This window comes from Leguminivora glycinivorella, chromosome 15 (assembly GCF_023078275.1).
Source record: "Leguminivora glycinivorella isolate SPB_JAAS2020 chromosome 15, LegGlyc_1.1, whole genome shotgun sequence".
NCBI lineage: Eukaryota > Metazoa > Arthropoda > Insecta > Lepidoptera > Tortricidae > Leguminivora > Leguminivora glycinivorella.
In genome coordinates this window covers 11,155,657-11,172,587 of record NC_062985.1, presented here as the reverse complement: position 1 = coordinate 11,172,587, position 16,931 = coordinate 11,155,657, and the positions used below count along the sequence as shown (strand labels likewise).

The 16,931-nt window shown below is 36.6% G+C and overlaps 1 protein-coding gene across 1 annotated transcript in view; it reads left to right on the top strand.

Annotated features, from left to right (window-relative positions):
• Nucleotides 1-16,931, top strand: part of LOC125233811 (voltage-dependent calcium channel subunit alpha-2/delta-1-like) — a 40,558-nt gene that overhangs the window by 13,395 nt on the left and 10,232 nt on the right. The window contains exons 13-18 of the mRNA XM_048139941.1: nt 3,076-3,099; nt 4,349-4,375; nt 4,472-4,552; nt 7,539-7,613; nt 15,850-15,957; nt 16,122-16,384. Of these exons, the coding sequence (XP_047995898.1) occupies nt 3,076-3,099; nt 4,349-4,375; nt 4,472-4,552; nt 7,539-7,613; nt 15,850-15,957; nt 16,122-16,384 (578 nt within the window). The remainder of the gene's footprint in view (nt 1-3,075; nt 3,100-4,348; nt 4,376-4,471; nt 4,553-7,538; nt 7,614-15,849; nt 15,958-16,121; nt 16,385-16,931) is intronic.

Below are 16,931 nucleotides of genomic sequence, written 5' to 3'. Positions count from 1 at the left end.
CAGAATGTATTTAGTTGGCGATCAAATACGATTTAATGAAACAGTCTAATACCTACTTAGTTGGTTTTTCCTGTAGAAATAAATGTTTGCATATTTCTCTTCTTTATACATATAAACCATTGTTTGTCTTTAAGCTTCGTTTTTCATATGATGTTCTCGTGATTAGCAAAAAGTGCGTTGAGAACCTCCTCCTTTTTTTGAAATCGGTTAAAAATACAATAACACAAACGGTTTAAGCTGAAGGAATCCAATTTAGTGTAATTTTATGTTTCATAACTTCGATGACCGTTACTAATTACAGTGTTATATTTAAATCAAATCTTTTTTGCCACTTCACCGACTGGTAAAGGCTCTCTTAGTTCTTCGAAAACGGACGAGAGAGTTGCATTTTATCCACAAAATCTTGTGGATTGCATTAGTGCAAAGTTATTTCATACTAATTTTAATTTGGTAACCTAAGCTGGTTGGCAAATAACCTTAAATTAACCTTTGAATTACTAAAAATAATACAAATCGGTTCAGACGTCTGTGAGTAATCGCATAACATGTATCGTTGTTTTAACAACTCGAAGTGGAATTAGCCTACGACACTAAATTCACTGCGCCAAAGTCACTGTATTGTAGACGTAGGTAGATGATATTCTTATATATTAATAAAATAGTGATAAAGTTATTAAACGTCATCTTCATCGCTGCTGATTCCCATACAGCGACATCTAGAATCTATTTTTAACGCCTTACCAGTTGAGGAGGGTAATAGATATAGGCTTAAGTTAAAAAATTGGTTGATAGAAAATGTTTTCTACAACCTAAATGAGTTTTTTCTGAAATATCCCGGGTAATAATTATAAGTTAGCCAGTAAGCTAATATAGTCAGTAGTTTTTAAGAATATAGTACGCTCGAAATGGGCAACTGTTGATACTGTATTTCCTGTATATCATACCATCTTATGTACACAGTTAATTATGAATAAACTTTACTTTACTTTACTTACTGGCATACCTACGGTACGAGTAGACTTCAGATGTCACAACTGTGTACCACTTCACCAACTGCAGTATTAACGCCGTGGCTTGCGTGGGCGACGGTCGCGCGATGGTCGCGTGACGGCGATGCGATGCATACGAAATCAAACCTTATCAATATGGAAGTAGACGATGCGATGAGACGCGACGGCGACGGTCGCGCAACCGTCGCCCACGCAAGACACGGCGTAAGTGATTAAAACCACCCATGGTACTCTTTAGGTATGAAATCTCTGTCACAAAGGCTGCATAAAGCCTTGAGGACACTTAGGTGGAGTCGAGCAGCGTCGAATCGAGCCCTGCATACATTTACAATGAACGATGAATCCGATTCGACGCGTCGCTAATGGACGTAGTTTCATAAGAAATGCAGAAGGCGAATTAATGAGATTCGACTCGGCGAGCTTAGTGGGCACCAGGCTTAAGTCATGTCGAGATCTGGATGTAGCACAAGGCAAGGAAATCAACGCCACAAATTGAACTCCAGTTCAATAGAACCACCTCAAACCTCTTAACGTATCATACCATATTTCTATATTGGTCTAAAGCTCGATAAACAACTAGCTATCTCTGCGTTCAAGAAAATGGACTTACGCAGACTTTTTGACAAAGGTATCATAACTAAATAGTACCATGAGTGCTTCCAATCACTTAATACCTAGTTAGTCTAGCATTGTCAGCCGTGGATGTGTTTGTATCGAATTCCACCAGCGATGAAGATGTTGTTTAATAACTTTTTATCACTCTTGGGCAGTAAGTGTGCAATCGCACGCAGGCGTATCAGAAGTAAAAGAAAAAATTTTGTTTAAAGTGTTTAAATTTGTATTTTGGACTACCATAAATACTTTTTTCTTTTTATTGCAAGTGTGATGAAAAACACTGCGTGTAACTGGGGGCGTAAGAATATTGCAAACATGATTGCTTTAAATCGCCCCAGAAACCTATGTAATTACCGTTACACATTACTTTTTCTTACTTATTACCTCATCTACGCCTAAATTTTAGTGACGTTGGCGTAAATGATTACTACAAAACTTTAGATAAACTATTACTTCAGGTTATTGAGCGTACAAAAACTATTTACCTATACCTAACAGTGTAGATAGTGAAATTTTGGACATAAATTATGGCGGACTTCGGATTGCCGAGACAGTGAACTAGTATGTAGTAAGTATAAGTACCTATGCATATTATGCTATTACCCAAAAATGCATTAACCGATTTGTAAAATTCTTTTTGTTATTTCAAGAGAATGCTATTGCGTTACTTATTGTAAAATTTTACTGAAATCGGTTAAAGTATTTTGTGAAAAATCTCCTAAAACCGATTGAAGAGGATTTTTTTCAAAAATTTTTTTTTGAGAATAACCCTTCAAAACCTCAAATAAAGTATTATTAATGGTTAGTAATGTTAAAAAACTTTTTGTTACAAATGTACCACTTTAATTAACAATGATAAGTGAAGTTTTGTAACATAAAATTAGAGCAGCTATATTTCCTGCAGCTAAAACCGCCTATGTCATTGAGAATATTTAATATATTTTGAAATAAGTTCAAAACTTTTGTATATTTTTTTCTTTTTTTGCAAATCATAAGTAAAGTGTATGAAAAGCAAAGCTTAATCAAAGGGAAACACTGCTTTATATGTATTAATAAGAGAAATATACAAATTTTTATTTCTACAGGAAAAACCAACTAAGTTTGCTACTATTTTTTTTTATTCGTAGTTTTATCGGCAATCAAATACAGCCTGGATATTTTTTACGATTAAGTATTAAACAAGACAATACGGGCTGTAGAATGCTGTATACAAATAGTAATTTTTTTCATGTTTTCATATGAAATCGTACCTTCAAACATTAAAATCGCATTATCTCAAAATCACTTTTTTGCACATAGTCGGTATTTGCAGTAATGGGACGAAGTGTTCATGAATTTAACGCTCTATTAAATACTGAACATATTAGTCATTTACATATTATATTTACATTTCTGGCTACTATATTAACAATTTGACACTACTAACATGCGCTTTTGTTTTTTTTTTCAGAATGTCACCATCACTCTGGCCGAAGTAAGACTTTAATTATTAGTCTACCTTTGTAGCTATTTGATTTTTGTTTGTGTTTAGTACTTATTATAATTTTAAATAATTAATTGAAATACGGTTGTACTCACGTTATTATATCGCTATTGCTGCGACATGTTTCGGGCCAATTCGGAGGCCCCTCTTCAGGCGTATAGGAGTTCACGCGACGGCTAGACTCCGCAAACTGAACGCGCCGCTCGCCGCTCCGCCCACTGCGCGCGCGCTGATAGGACGGGGAAGGGGGGCGCAGAGCAGTCTGCTGCTGTAGTTGTTGTGTAGAGTTCTGGTAGCGCGGCTGTGTCGACCGATGGAGGTAAGCACACTGCACTCACTGTGTCCACACGATTGTCAAAACACATTTTCCGCTTCACATTAGGTATTACCGGTTTCCATGCTGGTGGCAACATCCAGCCTCCATCCCGATTGAAATTAGGGCGGCGTCCGATTTCAATGGCCTCGAGAACTTTGCGTGGTACAAAACATTTCTCCCGTACCAACAACCTTGCTCTATCGAAGCGTATAAAATGGGACGCGCCGGTATCGTACGCGTGCTCTGCCACTGCGGAATTCCTGGTGTCCATGTTCTTCACGCTTCGTATGTGTTCCGACAACCTCGCGGAGACATTCCTTCCAGTCTCGCCGACATACGCTCTACCACAGTCACAAGGTATCTCGTATACCCCCGGGCTACCCAGTGGGTCCTTATCTTTAGGAGAGCGCAGCACCTGCCTTACCTTTGTGTGGGGGCGGAAAATTGTCCTCATGCTAAACCTACGGCGTAATAGGCGTCCAATGGTATCCGTTACCCCTTTAATGAAAGCCAAGAAAACAGGCGCTCTCTCGACCGTATGTGTTCGCCGTAACGTGCTCGCACTTGCCGCCCGCTGACTCTGTCTCCAACTGTACCCATTCTTCTCTAACACCTGCCTTACATGCTGCAGCTCGCCTTGCACGTACTGCGGGTCACAGAGCCGTAAAGCCCTGTTGATGAGAGCGCGTGGCACCGAAGACAAATGCGCAGGGTGAGGGTGAAACATGTCGCAGCAATAGCGATATAATAACGTGAGTACAACCGTATTTCAATTAATTATTTGAATATGTCTCACGGAAGTTTAACGTATTATAATTTTACCTCAAAAACACTGTTTTTGATACTTAAGTGCCTATTTACCCATTGCCTACATATATCCTTTCAGCATGATTACAAAACAATTTAAAAGTTTTTCTCTCTTAGGAATTGCACAGGATATCAACAAGGACGGTAAGTTATGCCTAAATTTTGTAACATATATGATTTACTTACTCAACTATGGCGAAGCAAACGCTTTTGTTCAATGTTTTTTTTAATCATTTGCAGTACCCTGTCAATCGCCTTCTCGGAGTGGCAGGAGTTGACATTCCGATCGATCACTTAAAACTGGTCCTACCCTTCTATCAAGTAAGTAGTTAGATTATGTAGATTCCCGAAATACACTTCACCTGTGCAATAATATTGTGTACACAGGTCATTGCGAATCCCCAAAGCCTCATTTTGTAAAATTGGTTCCAAAACAGTTTATGAATTATCAAAAAATGTATTAAATTCAACGAAACACATTTAGTGAGGACGAATTCAAGGAAATTAATTGGAGTGTATTAGTATAGGACATTTTGTCCCGAGCAGAATTCAGTCAAATTTCATTCATTCAAGGCCCGGACATTTCGTGTTCTGTGATGGCTGATGGGTCGGTAATCACGTGATACGTGATGCTCTTTATGTATATACATACATACAAAATTAATAGGTTGGCGTGGTACGGTCATGTAATGAGGAGGGATGAGTGTCATATAGGCAAAAGAATGTTGGAGATGAATGTTGATGGATGGAGAGGGAGGGGTAAACCCAAACAACGATGGATGGATTGTGTGAAAGAGGACATGAGAAAGAAAGATGTGAGTGTTGAGATGACGAAAGATAGGGGAGAATGGAAGAGAAAGACATGTTGTACCGACCCCACATAACGTGGGATAAGGGTAGGAGGAAGAAGACATACATACAAAATTAAGTGTCGGAAGTCTCGGACCGGATCCGGGCCGTTCTACCGTGAGTCATCCTAGGTTACGCGTAACGTCTACGAGTAATTTAAACAAAGTAGTTATCAAGATCAACTATTTATATATACTATGTGGATAGTACTTACGGTAAAGGATGCTCCAATATTGCATGTTAGAATTATCTCAAAAATCTAATATTGAACTGAGTGCGAATTGCACGTGATTACACAAGTGTAAGTAGGTGATAAATTATGTTTAAACTTCCGCCTATTAAGAGTTCCTGGATTAATTTGTGATTTAACAAATAAATAAAAATTATAATTAATAAGTCTTCCTCACACGTTTTGTCTATGCCTAACTAAACCTCCTAGCTTAAGAAAACCTGGGTACCTACTCAACGATACATATTATACAAAAAGGTATATAAAATACTAGAGTCAGATGATGTTAACGTACTTGCCGACGTATAATTGGTGTATTTTTCAGAAAAGTCCTACCCTACTTAAGGTGCGTTGATGTGATATGATATCTCTGATCTCACTGTTATAATTGTTTTTAAGTTCTTATTGTCTTTTATTTTATGAACATACGATGTTATTTAAATACTCATAGATTTACTACATAAGTGCTTTACTGTAACACTGTCAACTTGCTTGTAAACTTTTAATCTTATACCTTCTTGTACATTTATTTATTTATTTATGTATATATACCGACGATCTCCGAAACCGCTGTAACGATTTCGCTGAAATTTGTTATGTGGGGGTTTTCAGGTGTGAAAAATCGATCTAGCCTAGCCTTAGATCCCGGAAAACGCGAATTTTCGAGTTTTCATGCGTTTTTCTTTCGCGTTAGTAAACCTAAAATATGGTCGTTAATTTCGCCAATCGCGCGTCGGCTCCGCGTAGCTCAGTCGTACGAGGTTGGTCTAATGTTCGTAGACAGATCGCAGGTGTCAGGGTTTCGAATCCCGGCCAGAAATAAAGTTTTTCCTTTTTTTTTTGTATTTATAAGAGTTTTTTTCAATCTAAAGACGTGATATAATAAAATAGAAGCGCCCAGATATAAAATAAATTAAATAAAACACCCAAGACTCAGAACGATTTAAAAGGCGATGCTGATTTTATAAATCTACGCAAAAAGGATTGTTGCATCATAACGATGACACATTGCACATTATCATCAACTACATGCTATTGTGTACAGATTCAATATTAACATATTGAGATAATGAACGAGATTTCATTGATAATAACTGTCAGGTGTACTCTGTGTTTTTGTTATCAAAACATATACACTATCGATAACAGCACGTGTTTAGCCATGACTTTGAACGAACGATATGCCGTATTAGTAAATTTAACTATTTTATTTTAATGAACTTTACTAAAGAAAATCCTTAAATATGAATCTAGATATCGTCACTACTTTTAAAAAAACTTGTATCTTCGCCTGTCAATGAAAAGAAAATTGTAGTAAGTATGTATGGAATGCATATAGACTTACTGCGTTTTAACTTTGAGGAGCAGCGTGAGATACGAGATTTTTTAAAAGTAGTGACGATATTCTGATAATGTATGTATGTAGGTACGCACATTACATTTTATTTATTGCTCATACAAGTGTTGTACTTATAGGATTATCTAATGATTATACTTCACCACAGAGAACCTCCTATAGAGTAGCAATCTTGTATATTTTGTTCGCGATACGAGTCACCAGTGCCAGGGGTGCGAGGAGCGGGCGGGGAATGTGTTAAGCGCGCTGTGATTGGCCGTTTCAAGGACGGCGGGCAGTCGCGCCAGATGAAAGGGACTGTCCCTCTACTGACGCGTAAGTGGCCAATGTAAGTTGACCTATGCCGGCTCTGAATAAATTATAAATATGACTTTTATGTGGAATGTAATGACGTCTGTTTTTAAATTTGAGCTTCTTGTTACCTTTCCACACCATTTCACACTACAGGTGGACATCTTTAAGACATCAAAATACCCTTTTTCAATTTTTTTACTGCGAAAAACACGCGCTGCTTTCGGGTCTGTTACTTGGTCGCTACTGATCGGGCACGGCGAGCGCCCGCGCTTATATCAGTGCAAATACTAGGAAGGCTGGCGACCGCGAGTCGTCTTGTAATGGATGTCTATAGGGGTTGGTCTGTGTACTTCACTATTGTTTTGTTATCAGTATTAATATCTTTTTGCTATGATTTTCCTTAAAACTATTTTCATTATTTGCGATATATTTTGTTCTAAATCAAAATACCTCTATACCTACATGTCCGATCTGGAAAATAATTCATGTCTTTAAAAAATGTGACTACTAAGTTGAAACCTATCTACATAATAAATGTGGCAATGAACTGATATACGAGTAAATTGTTTTTATTGCAGGTAGGTGCCGGTGGCACACTATTCATAGTAGACCACAGAGGAAATATTGTGCTGCACGAAAACTTGAAGCCTACGGTAAGATTTACAAACTTAAGTGCACATACATAATTATTAATACGTTTATCATTCGTCTTGTGATGTTTTGAAAAGCACTAGGGTACTTATGTCCGGTTTTTAAAGGCAAGGGCGACAGGTGTGATATCAATAACTATAGGCCTATTACAATAGTACCGACATTATCAAAAATAGTTGAATCTATCTTGTCGTCCCATCTAATGACTCTAATGAGTCACGTGGAATCGAACAACCTGCTTACGAACAACCAATTTGCGTACAGGCAGAAAATGTCAACCACCTCCGCGGCGTACAGGATGTTCGATTGCATCGTGACTGGGATGGACAATAGGAATAAAATGGCTGGAATATTGTGTGATCTGTCGAAGGCATTTGACGTAATAGATCACAAGTTGTTATTGAATAAGTTAACCTTTTATGGCGTCCAAAACCAAGCACACTCACTGTTTTCGTCCTTTTTGTCAGGCCGCAAACAAGTAGTCAAAATACTTACGGAAGGAAAGCAGTTGCAATCTGACGTGGGGGATATAAATATTGGTATTCCGCAGGGCTCAGCCCTCGGAAACACATTATTTCTGTTATTTATAAATGACCTGCCGTCGAACATTGCAACTGGTTTGTCTGTATTGTTTGCGGATGACACCACTGTGTTGGTAAGTGCAGACTCTTACGACCAGCTGAGCATGAAGATCAGCGATGCGTGTACCGAGTTACAAACTTGGTTTTCAGCAAATGGGCTCTTACTTAACTGCACCAAATCAAATGTAATGCTGTTCTCTGGTCGGAGGGTCCCACTGCCACCGTGTATGGCTAGCTGTCCGATGCCACTATGCAACGAGAGTAAGTTCCTTGGCTTTATGGTCAACTCTAATCTGAATTGGAAGTGCCACGTCGACAGTGTTTGTAGTAGGTTGGGTAGTGCTGTCTTTGCGTTGCGAAAACTAAAACCACTTATTTCGAGTGAAGCTCTAAAACAGGTGTTAGTCTAGAGCCAATTTGGCCACAAGTCGTCTCCTTCACGATTTTCGTCGACATCTCTTCTAAATACCTAAAACAGGTATGGATATGTTCCTCGTTCTCTCCAGATTACGAATTGACCTGTTTTAGTTTAAGGAGGGGGGGACGGGTCGAGAAAAAGGGGGGGAAAGATGGCGACCGACCATCATAGATATTTATTCACATCTCGAGTCCTATGGTACCAATCTGTTCGTGCGAGGTGTCATTTGAAAGCTTATTAAACCTTCTTTAATTGTTTTCAAATAACTATGCTCATAAAATTAACCATTTAGGAAATATTTGAAAATATGTGTTTTTTTATCGCGCATGAATTGCACAAGTACTAGTAAAAAATGCGTCTAACTCAATAAACAATAACTTTACCGCAATTGATGTTATTATAAAATTTTTGCGTCTATTCATGCTCTTTCTAAAAATATAAGTTTTATTGGTATATGATAATATATAACCATGTAATTAAGAATTTTGTTTGGTAGGGGTTATCCTCCAGGTCGCATAAACGGGCGCTGACCGTAGTAAAGTATTCAATATTTTTGAGGTCTTATTTTACGGATCCATATGTGAGAGGTATCGTTTGAAAGATAATTAAACCTACTATAATTGTTTACACATAACTATTGTATTAAAGGTAGCTGTTTACATAATATTTGAAAATATGTGCTTTTTATCGAGCATGAATCGCACAAGTACTGGTAAAAAATGCTTCTAAGTCAATAAACAATAACGTTACCGCAATTGATGTCATTATAAAATTTACGCGACTATTTATGAGCTTCCTAAAAATATAAGTTTTATTGGTAAGTGATAATATAACCATTAAATTACGAATTTTGTTTCGTAGTGGTCACTCCGCCGGTCGCATAAAAATGAGCGCTGACCGTAGTAAAGCATTCAATATTTTTAAGTTCTTATTTTACGGATCCATATGTAAGAGGTATCATTTGAAAGCAAATTAAACCTACTATAATTATTTTTGAATAACTATAGTTATAAAGGTAGCTGTTTACAAAATATTTGAAAATATGAGTTTTTTTTCGAGCACGAGTTGCACATATACAGATAAAAAATGCTTCTAACTTCATAAACCATAACTTTACCGCAATTAATGTTTATTATAAAATTTACGCGAAATTTCACGCGCTTTCTAAAAATATAAGTTTTATTGGTGTATGATAATATATGACCAAGTAATTACAAATTTGGTTTAGTAGGGGTCACTGCGCCCTGTCACGATATTGGGTGCTGACTGACCGTCGCCAAATTTTCTACGTTACTCAGATCCTATATTACTGATACATTTGTGAGAGGTATCATTTGAAAGCATATTATGTGTACTATCTTTATTTCTAATATTTCAAGTCGAAACTGTAGAAGTTTATAAAATATTTGATTAGTAATATGTGTATTTTATTGTGCATGAATAGCATTGGCATTGATAAGACACGCTTCTAGCTCAATAAATTATAGTTTTCCGCAATTGAAATAAGAACAAAATAAACGGAAAATGTATGATTTACACAAAAAATAAGTTTGGTTTGTATTGCATAAACAATTAATTTGAATTTGTTCAGCTCACCTACTGCGCACCATCATATAAATGGATGTCCACGGTCGTTGCCTTTTTTCATGATTTTTCAGATTTTATTTCACTAGTCGTATATTCATAATAAATATAATCTATCACGTATCGAATTTACTTATTATACTTAATTGATCAGTAAAATAAAATTTGTAAAATGATGAAAAAATTAAGGCAACGGCGGTGGACATCCGTTTATATGACGATTGACCGTGCGCAGTGGGTATGGTGGACAAATTAACATTAATTGTTTAAGCAAAACTAACAAAACTCATTTTTTGTAAAGGCCATACATTTTGCGGTTCATTTCGTTATTATATCAATTGCGGAAAAATATAATTTATTGAGCTCGAAGCATGTTTCACTCGTATCAGTGCGAATGCTATTCATATACAGTAAAAATACACATATTGTCAAATATTTTGTAAACTTCTACAATTACGACTAAAATTATTAAAAAGTAACGATAGTACGCATAATATGCTTTCAAATGATACCTCTCACAAATTGATCGCTAAAATAGGATCTGAGAAATACATAAAATTAGGCGACGGTTAGCACCTATTTACGTCACGGGGGTGCAGTGACACCTGCTAAACCAAATTCGTAATTACTTGGTTGTATAATATCATACATCAATAAAACTTATATTTTTAGAAAGCATATGAAATGTCCTGTAAATCTTATCATAACATTATTTGCGGTAAAGTTATTGTTTATTGGTCATGCACCAAGATACAATCTTAAAAAATATGAAAACGGCAACGAAAATGGTCATCCATGTATATGACGGTGCGCAGTGAGTATGATGGATAAATTAACATTAATTCTTTATGCAATACTGACAAAACTTATTATTTGAAAAGGTCATACATTTCGCCGTTTATTTTGTTATTATATCAATTGCGGAAAAAATATAATTCATTGAGCTAGAGGCATGTTTTACTCACATCGGTTCCAATGCATATTTTCAAATATTTTGTTAGCTACTACAGTTACAAATAAAATTATTGAGAACTAATGATAGTACGCATAATATGCTTTCAAAAGATTCCTGTAAAATGAAATAGGATCCGAAAAATATAGAAATTTTGGCGACGGTCAGCATCCATACGTGGCCGGGCGCTGTGGCCCCTAGTTAACCATATTTGTAATTACTTGGTTATATAATATTATACACCAATAAAACTTATGTTATTAGAAAGCGCACAAAATTCCGCGTAAATCTTATACTAACATCAATTCCGGAAAAGTTGTTGTTTATTGATTAAGAAGCATGTTTTACCAGTAGGTACTTGTGCGACTCATGGTCTATAAAACACATATTTTCAAATATTTTCTAAACAGCTACCTTTATGATTATAGTTATTTATAAAAAAATATAGTAGGTTTAATTAGCTTTGAAACGATACCTCTCGCATATGGATCCGTAAAATAGGACCTCAAAAATATCGAATACTTTACTACGGTCAGCGCCCATTTCTGCGACCGGGCAGAGTGACTTCTGCTAAACCAAATTTGTAATAACATGGTTATATATTATCATATACCAATGAAACTTATATTTTTAGAAAGAGCATGAATAGACGCGAAAATTTTATAATAACATCAATTGCGGTAAAGTTATTGTTTATTGGGTTAGACGCATTTTTTCTAGTACTTGTGCAATTCATGCGCGATAAAAAAACACATATTTTCAAATATTTCGTAAACGGTTACTTTTATGAGTATAGTTATTTATAAACAATTAAAGTAGGTTTAATAAGCTTTCAAACGACACCTTGCACGAACAGATTGGTGCCATAGGACTCGAGATGTGAATAAATATCTATGATGGTCGGCCGCCATCTTTCTCCCCCTTTTTCTCAACCCGTCCCCCCCTCCTTAAACTAAAACAGGTCAATTCGTAATCTGGAGATAACGAGGAACACATCCATACCTGTTTTAGGTATTTAGAGGAGATGTCGACGACTTTTTGTAAAAGAGGTCGTTTGGTCCCTGACTATGTACTTTGCTCATTTTCACTCCATCATGTCTTACGGTACGCTTATCTGGGGCAACTCTACAGACGCTAACAGGGTCCTCCTAATACAAAAAGAGGCATTAAGGACACTTGTTGGAGTCAAATGCCGATACCCCTGCAGAGAACTTTTTGTTTCGCAGCGTATATTGACTCACTACTCACAACTAGGGATTGCAATCCGGTCCGGCGGATCCGGTAATCCGGCCGGATCCGGTGCTTTTTTCATGCTACCGGATCCGGTAGAATTCGCCGGATCCGGTACCGGATCCGGTAATGTAACTAAATGTGTTAGTTTAGTGCAAAAATTTAAAATTTATGCCAACATTTGATCGTCTCTCAACAGGGGATTGCAATCCGCTCTGATTTCCAATCAAAAAATAATGTACTACGTATATGTTCTTTTCATTACAAGGCAGCTTAGAAGTCAATTAATATGCTCACGTGACGCGGCAAACTTTCCGTCTTTAAATACGTCGTGAAATATGTGCAATTGTTTGTTTGGATGTAAAATGTGGAGTGGTGGAGAGTGACAAAGGGCCATATGAAAAAAACTTTTCGGCAACATGTCCCTCAGGTCGATCCTTTGCGTTTTCTGGCCAAACACTATCCGAAATCAGGACCTATGGAGTATATGCCAGCAAATACCCATTGGTGAGGAAACCGCGACACAAAAAGGAACATGGATAGCACACTATTTGAAGAGGAGAACGAAATAACGCAACCATTGCTTTCGGCTGGAAACAGCAAAATGCTATAAGATAGGAAGGCTTGGCGCGAACTCGTGAAGGCCCTTTGCACCTCTGTGGTGACGTAGGACTACAAGAACAACATGTTTTCGGCATAATATGAGAAAATTATGAGGGCATATTGCTACATTTGCTGCAAAAATAATAAAACAACAAATCAAAGCTTAAAAATGAAAATTTTTAAAAGGAATAAAAGGTAACCAGTAAGATTGCTGATTCAGCAATAGCAAATAATACTACTGTAGTTTTTTTATCCAAATCAGGATTTTTTATACAGACTGAGAAAAGGTTAACGCTGACTTGTAATAGATATGCTTAATATATATCATTGTGATACTTTTTTGTTCTTCTCTGTTCACATGCAAATGTGAGTAAAGTTAACTGTAGAATAACACAATACATGTTTTTTTTAAATACTGATCTCATAATACTGGTAGGTAGGTATGTTATAGTGTCCGTTCTTAATCGTATCTTAAAAGCTCTATAGGTAGGTATTTCTGTTAAATGTTACACAAAAATAATTTTGTTAACCTATGAAAGTTAAAAAAAAACGAAAGAATTTGATTTGCGACTGATTATTATAGTAAAATTTACTTGTTACCTAGTAAAAATGTTGCTTTCTAAGCTTTAATCTTTTAGTTTATTAATCGTGAAGCAAAATACCATCGTATGATGCTGAAAACATGCAACTATTTGGGTACTTTTAATCCTCAAGGCCAATCCGGCCGGATCCGGCCGGATTTTGGCTCCGATCCGGCGGATCCGGCCGGATTGGATCGGTGGTCAAACCGGATTGCAATCCCTACTCACAACACATGTTCGAAGTACTCATGTTCGTGCGCAACAACATAAGTCAATTTAAACGAGTACACTGTCCGGGGAAACTGCTACGATCAACAGGATGCCTAAAAAGTGTCCCTCGTCGCATGGCACTTTCAACAAGGAACCCTCGTGTCATCGGACCGACTTATTTCGAGCACCTACCCGCCGAACTAAGAAATGAGCCAAGTGACGAAACATTCAGGCGTCAATTGAGAAACCTTTTGGTGAAAAATCCTCTATACTCAATAAAAGAGTATATGGAATTGAAATTTTGATGATTTGTTGTTGTTATTATTATTAATTGCTATTGTTTTATATTTGATATTTTTTACGTAAATGACGATCCTTATTGGGAGATTTAATTTTATTTAAGATTGTTATTTTTATACTTATTTTTGTTGATGATTCTTATTGGGAGATATTATTTTTACATTGAAATTTAATAATGACATTATATTTTCATCTTTTATCTTTGTGTGTGACATTCCTTTAATAATCGATTTGTATTTTGATTTGTAAGTATTTACATACTTATGTTAATTAATTTTTAATTTTAATTTTTATTAATTTGTTTTTATTGTTAAATTTTGGAAAATGACGATCCTTATTGGGGGACACAATATGATGATTTATTATTAATATTATTCCTGTTATCTCTAAGTTTTTAATTTTATGACGATCATGATGGGAATTCTTATATTTTTGTACAGAAACACAAACTTATATTGTAATTTTTTTCGTGAAATAAATCATCTATCTATCTATCTATCTATCTATCTATCTATACCTTCGTATATATATCTGCGTAGATCGTAACAAAATAACAGGGTGTAATAGAGAAACCTGCATATGAGCGGCACAATACGTGCGTAATGTAATTAATGAGTACTACCGTACCTACTACTCAAGGAGAAGACCACGAAGCTGATTCCGAAAATTTAATTAGATTTTTCAATGTGTTTTCACGCTCATCAAGCTGGTCAAGTGGCCAGATATTTTTTTGTGTGTTAAGTGTAATTGTTATTTAATGCTAAGGTACCTATATGTGTATACACATACATGATAGATTTTTTTTTAAATCTTTAAGTTGGGCCAGTACATAGTTGCCTAGGTGTTGAAACTGTTGAATGTCAATATCTACTAAAAAACTTGTGTGCTACGTAGCAATTTACATATAATAACTTACTTGCTCTGGCTCAGCGGCCCGAAGTGGGTCTTGGCCTTCGATTTTACCAAGACTTTGCCATTTGCTCCCGTCCTATGCGATCTGATGCCATTCAGTCGCATGTAGCTCACACAGGTCTTTCTGGACCTCATCAATCCATTGATACCTGGCCATAGGTATAGACCGCTCGTTTTCCATAATTATCTGAATATAGCGGATACAGTATATGGTTGATTGTTGAATCCTTTCATTTGAAAAAATGAAAATGAAATATAAATATTTTTAATGTCCGAGTTCAAGAAGCTACCACGGCCAGCATAGCATATGTACGTCGGTGCTATCCTGGATCCATTTTCGTGCTTGTGCAAAATATTTTTTAGTTGTAAGAGTTATAAATAATCACAAACTATATCAAAAACACACGCGTCGAAAGCAGTTTTAAGAACACGCGACGTGTGACCGTAATGAATCCAATTAGATTTATTTTAGTAGCCAGCTTTACATTAGCACTGACACTGACATGACATACTTATTGACAAATAAATGACAAATTGAATAGTATACCTCTATTCATACTCTATTCTTCATGGTATGGAGCATGAAGAATAAAGGTATACTTCTAATCTCCATAGTATGAAAATTAGAGGTGAAATATTTAATAGGTACCTAAGTAATAGATAAGTGATTTTTTGTAATAAACTTTTCTAAAACTTCTATAAGCTTAGCTTCTTCTGTAACTACGTGTAAGCATGTCCGTGCCATAACCGAGCCATGGTACAGCACGTCTCTTCTAAATATAGAAAATACAATTTATTCTTTATCTATTTAATAAATATTTATATTTATTTTACTTTTGCCTAGCGTAAACATTATTATTATAACAGTTCGATGGAGATATTCTCAAACCGGGGTATCGAACAGTGGACTTCCTCGATTTGGAGCAAGAGGCAGAAAGTCATGTGCCAAGACCATACCCAGAAAAATGGATCAAGGTAGTATTTTTTTTCTTGCAGCACATGAAATGTTATTACAATACAAGAATACCTGCTAGAGACACAATATTTTGTATGTTTATCTACCTACTGATAAACATTATCCATGCACATTTATCAAATACTTTTACTTCGATCCATAAAAACCTAACCATTCCTTAAAGTTCCGCAGCCGTGTCCTTATCAACAGTACTAAAGGCACTGAAACCCACGCTGGCAAGTACATTTTCGAGCAAGGAATGCGAGCCCTCATCGAAGAGCGGGAATACCACTGGAGAAGAGTTCATGATCACTACACAGTAGTAGCTGTTTTGCCACGCCATCGGCAGCCTCATGTTGTGCCTACTGCAACAAAATTTACGCAGAAGATGGCGCAAGAAGCAGTGAAGGCATTGTCTGATCCTGACTTTGTCGTTCACCCTGATTGGTAAGTTTCATCTATGATAGTTCCAAAATCAAATGACACGTGTTTCTTTTAGCATATGTTACACAGAAGATGTCAAAAAACATCAGTAAAAGTCCTGCGATACAGGCAGGAAAGCATGGTCGCGTGATAAACGATATACCTAATGTCAGACCATCCTTTTCGCACTATTTCTAACGCCGTGGCTTGAGTGGGCGACGGCGATGCGACGCATACGAAATCAAACCTTATCGATATGGAAGTATGAGACGCGACGGCGACGATCGCGCGACGGTCGCGCGACCGTCGCCCACGCAAGACACGTCGTAAGTGCGATAGGGACGCACTGAAAGTTTATCGAACTAGTGTGCTACGCTCGCTGATTATGTTGTCCAGCCTGATTGGTAAATCATAATAACTACATTTGATATTTTACTGCATCAGAAATGATTCTGCGGGTAGCCGAGGACGGCTTAGGAAACGAGTACCATACTTACATTAGATAGCTACATGTGGTTATTAATTTAGTTAGCAAATATTACCTCACTGGAAGACACGTGGTTCCCGATCA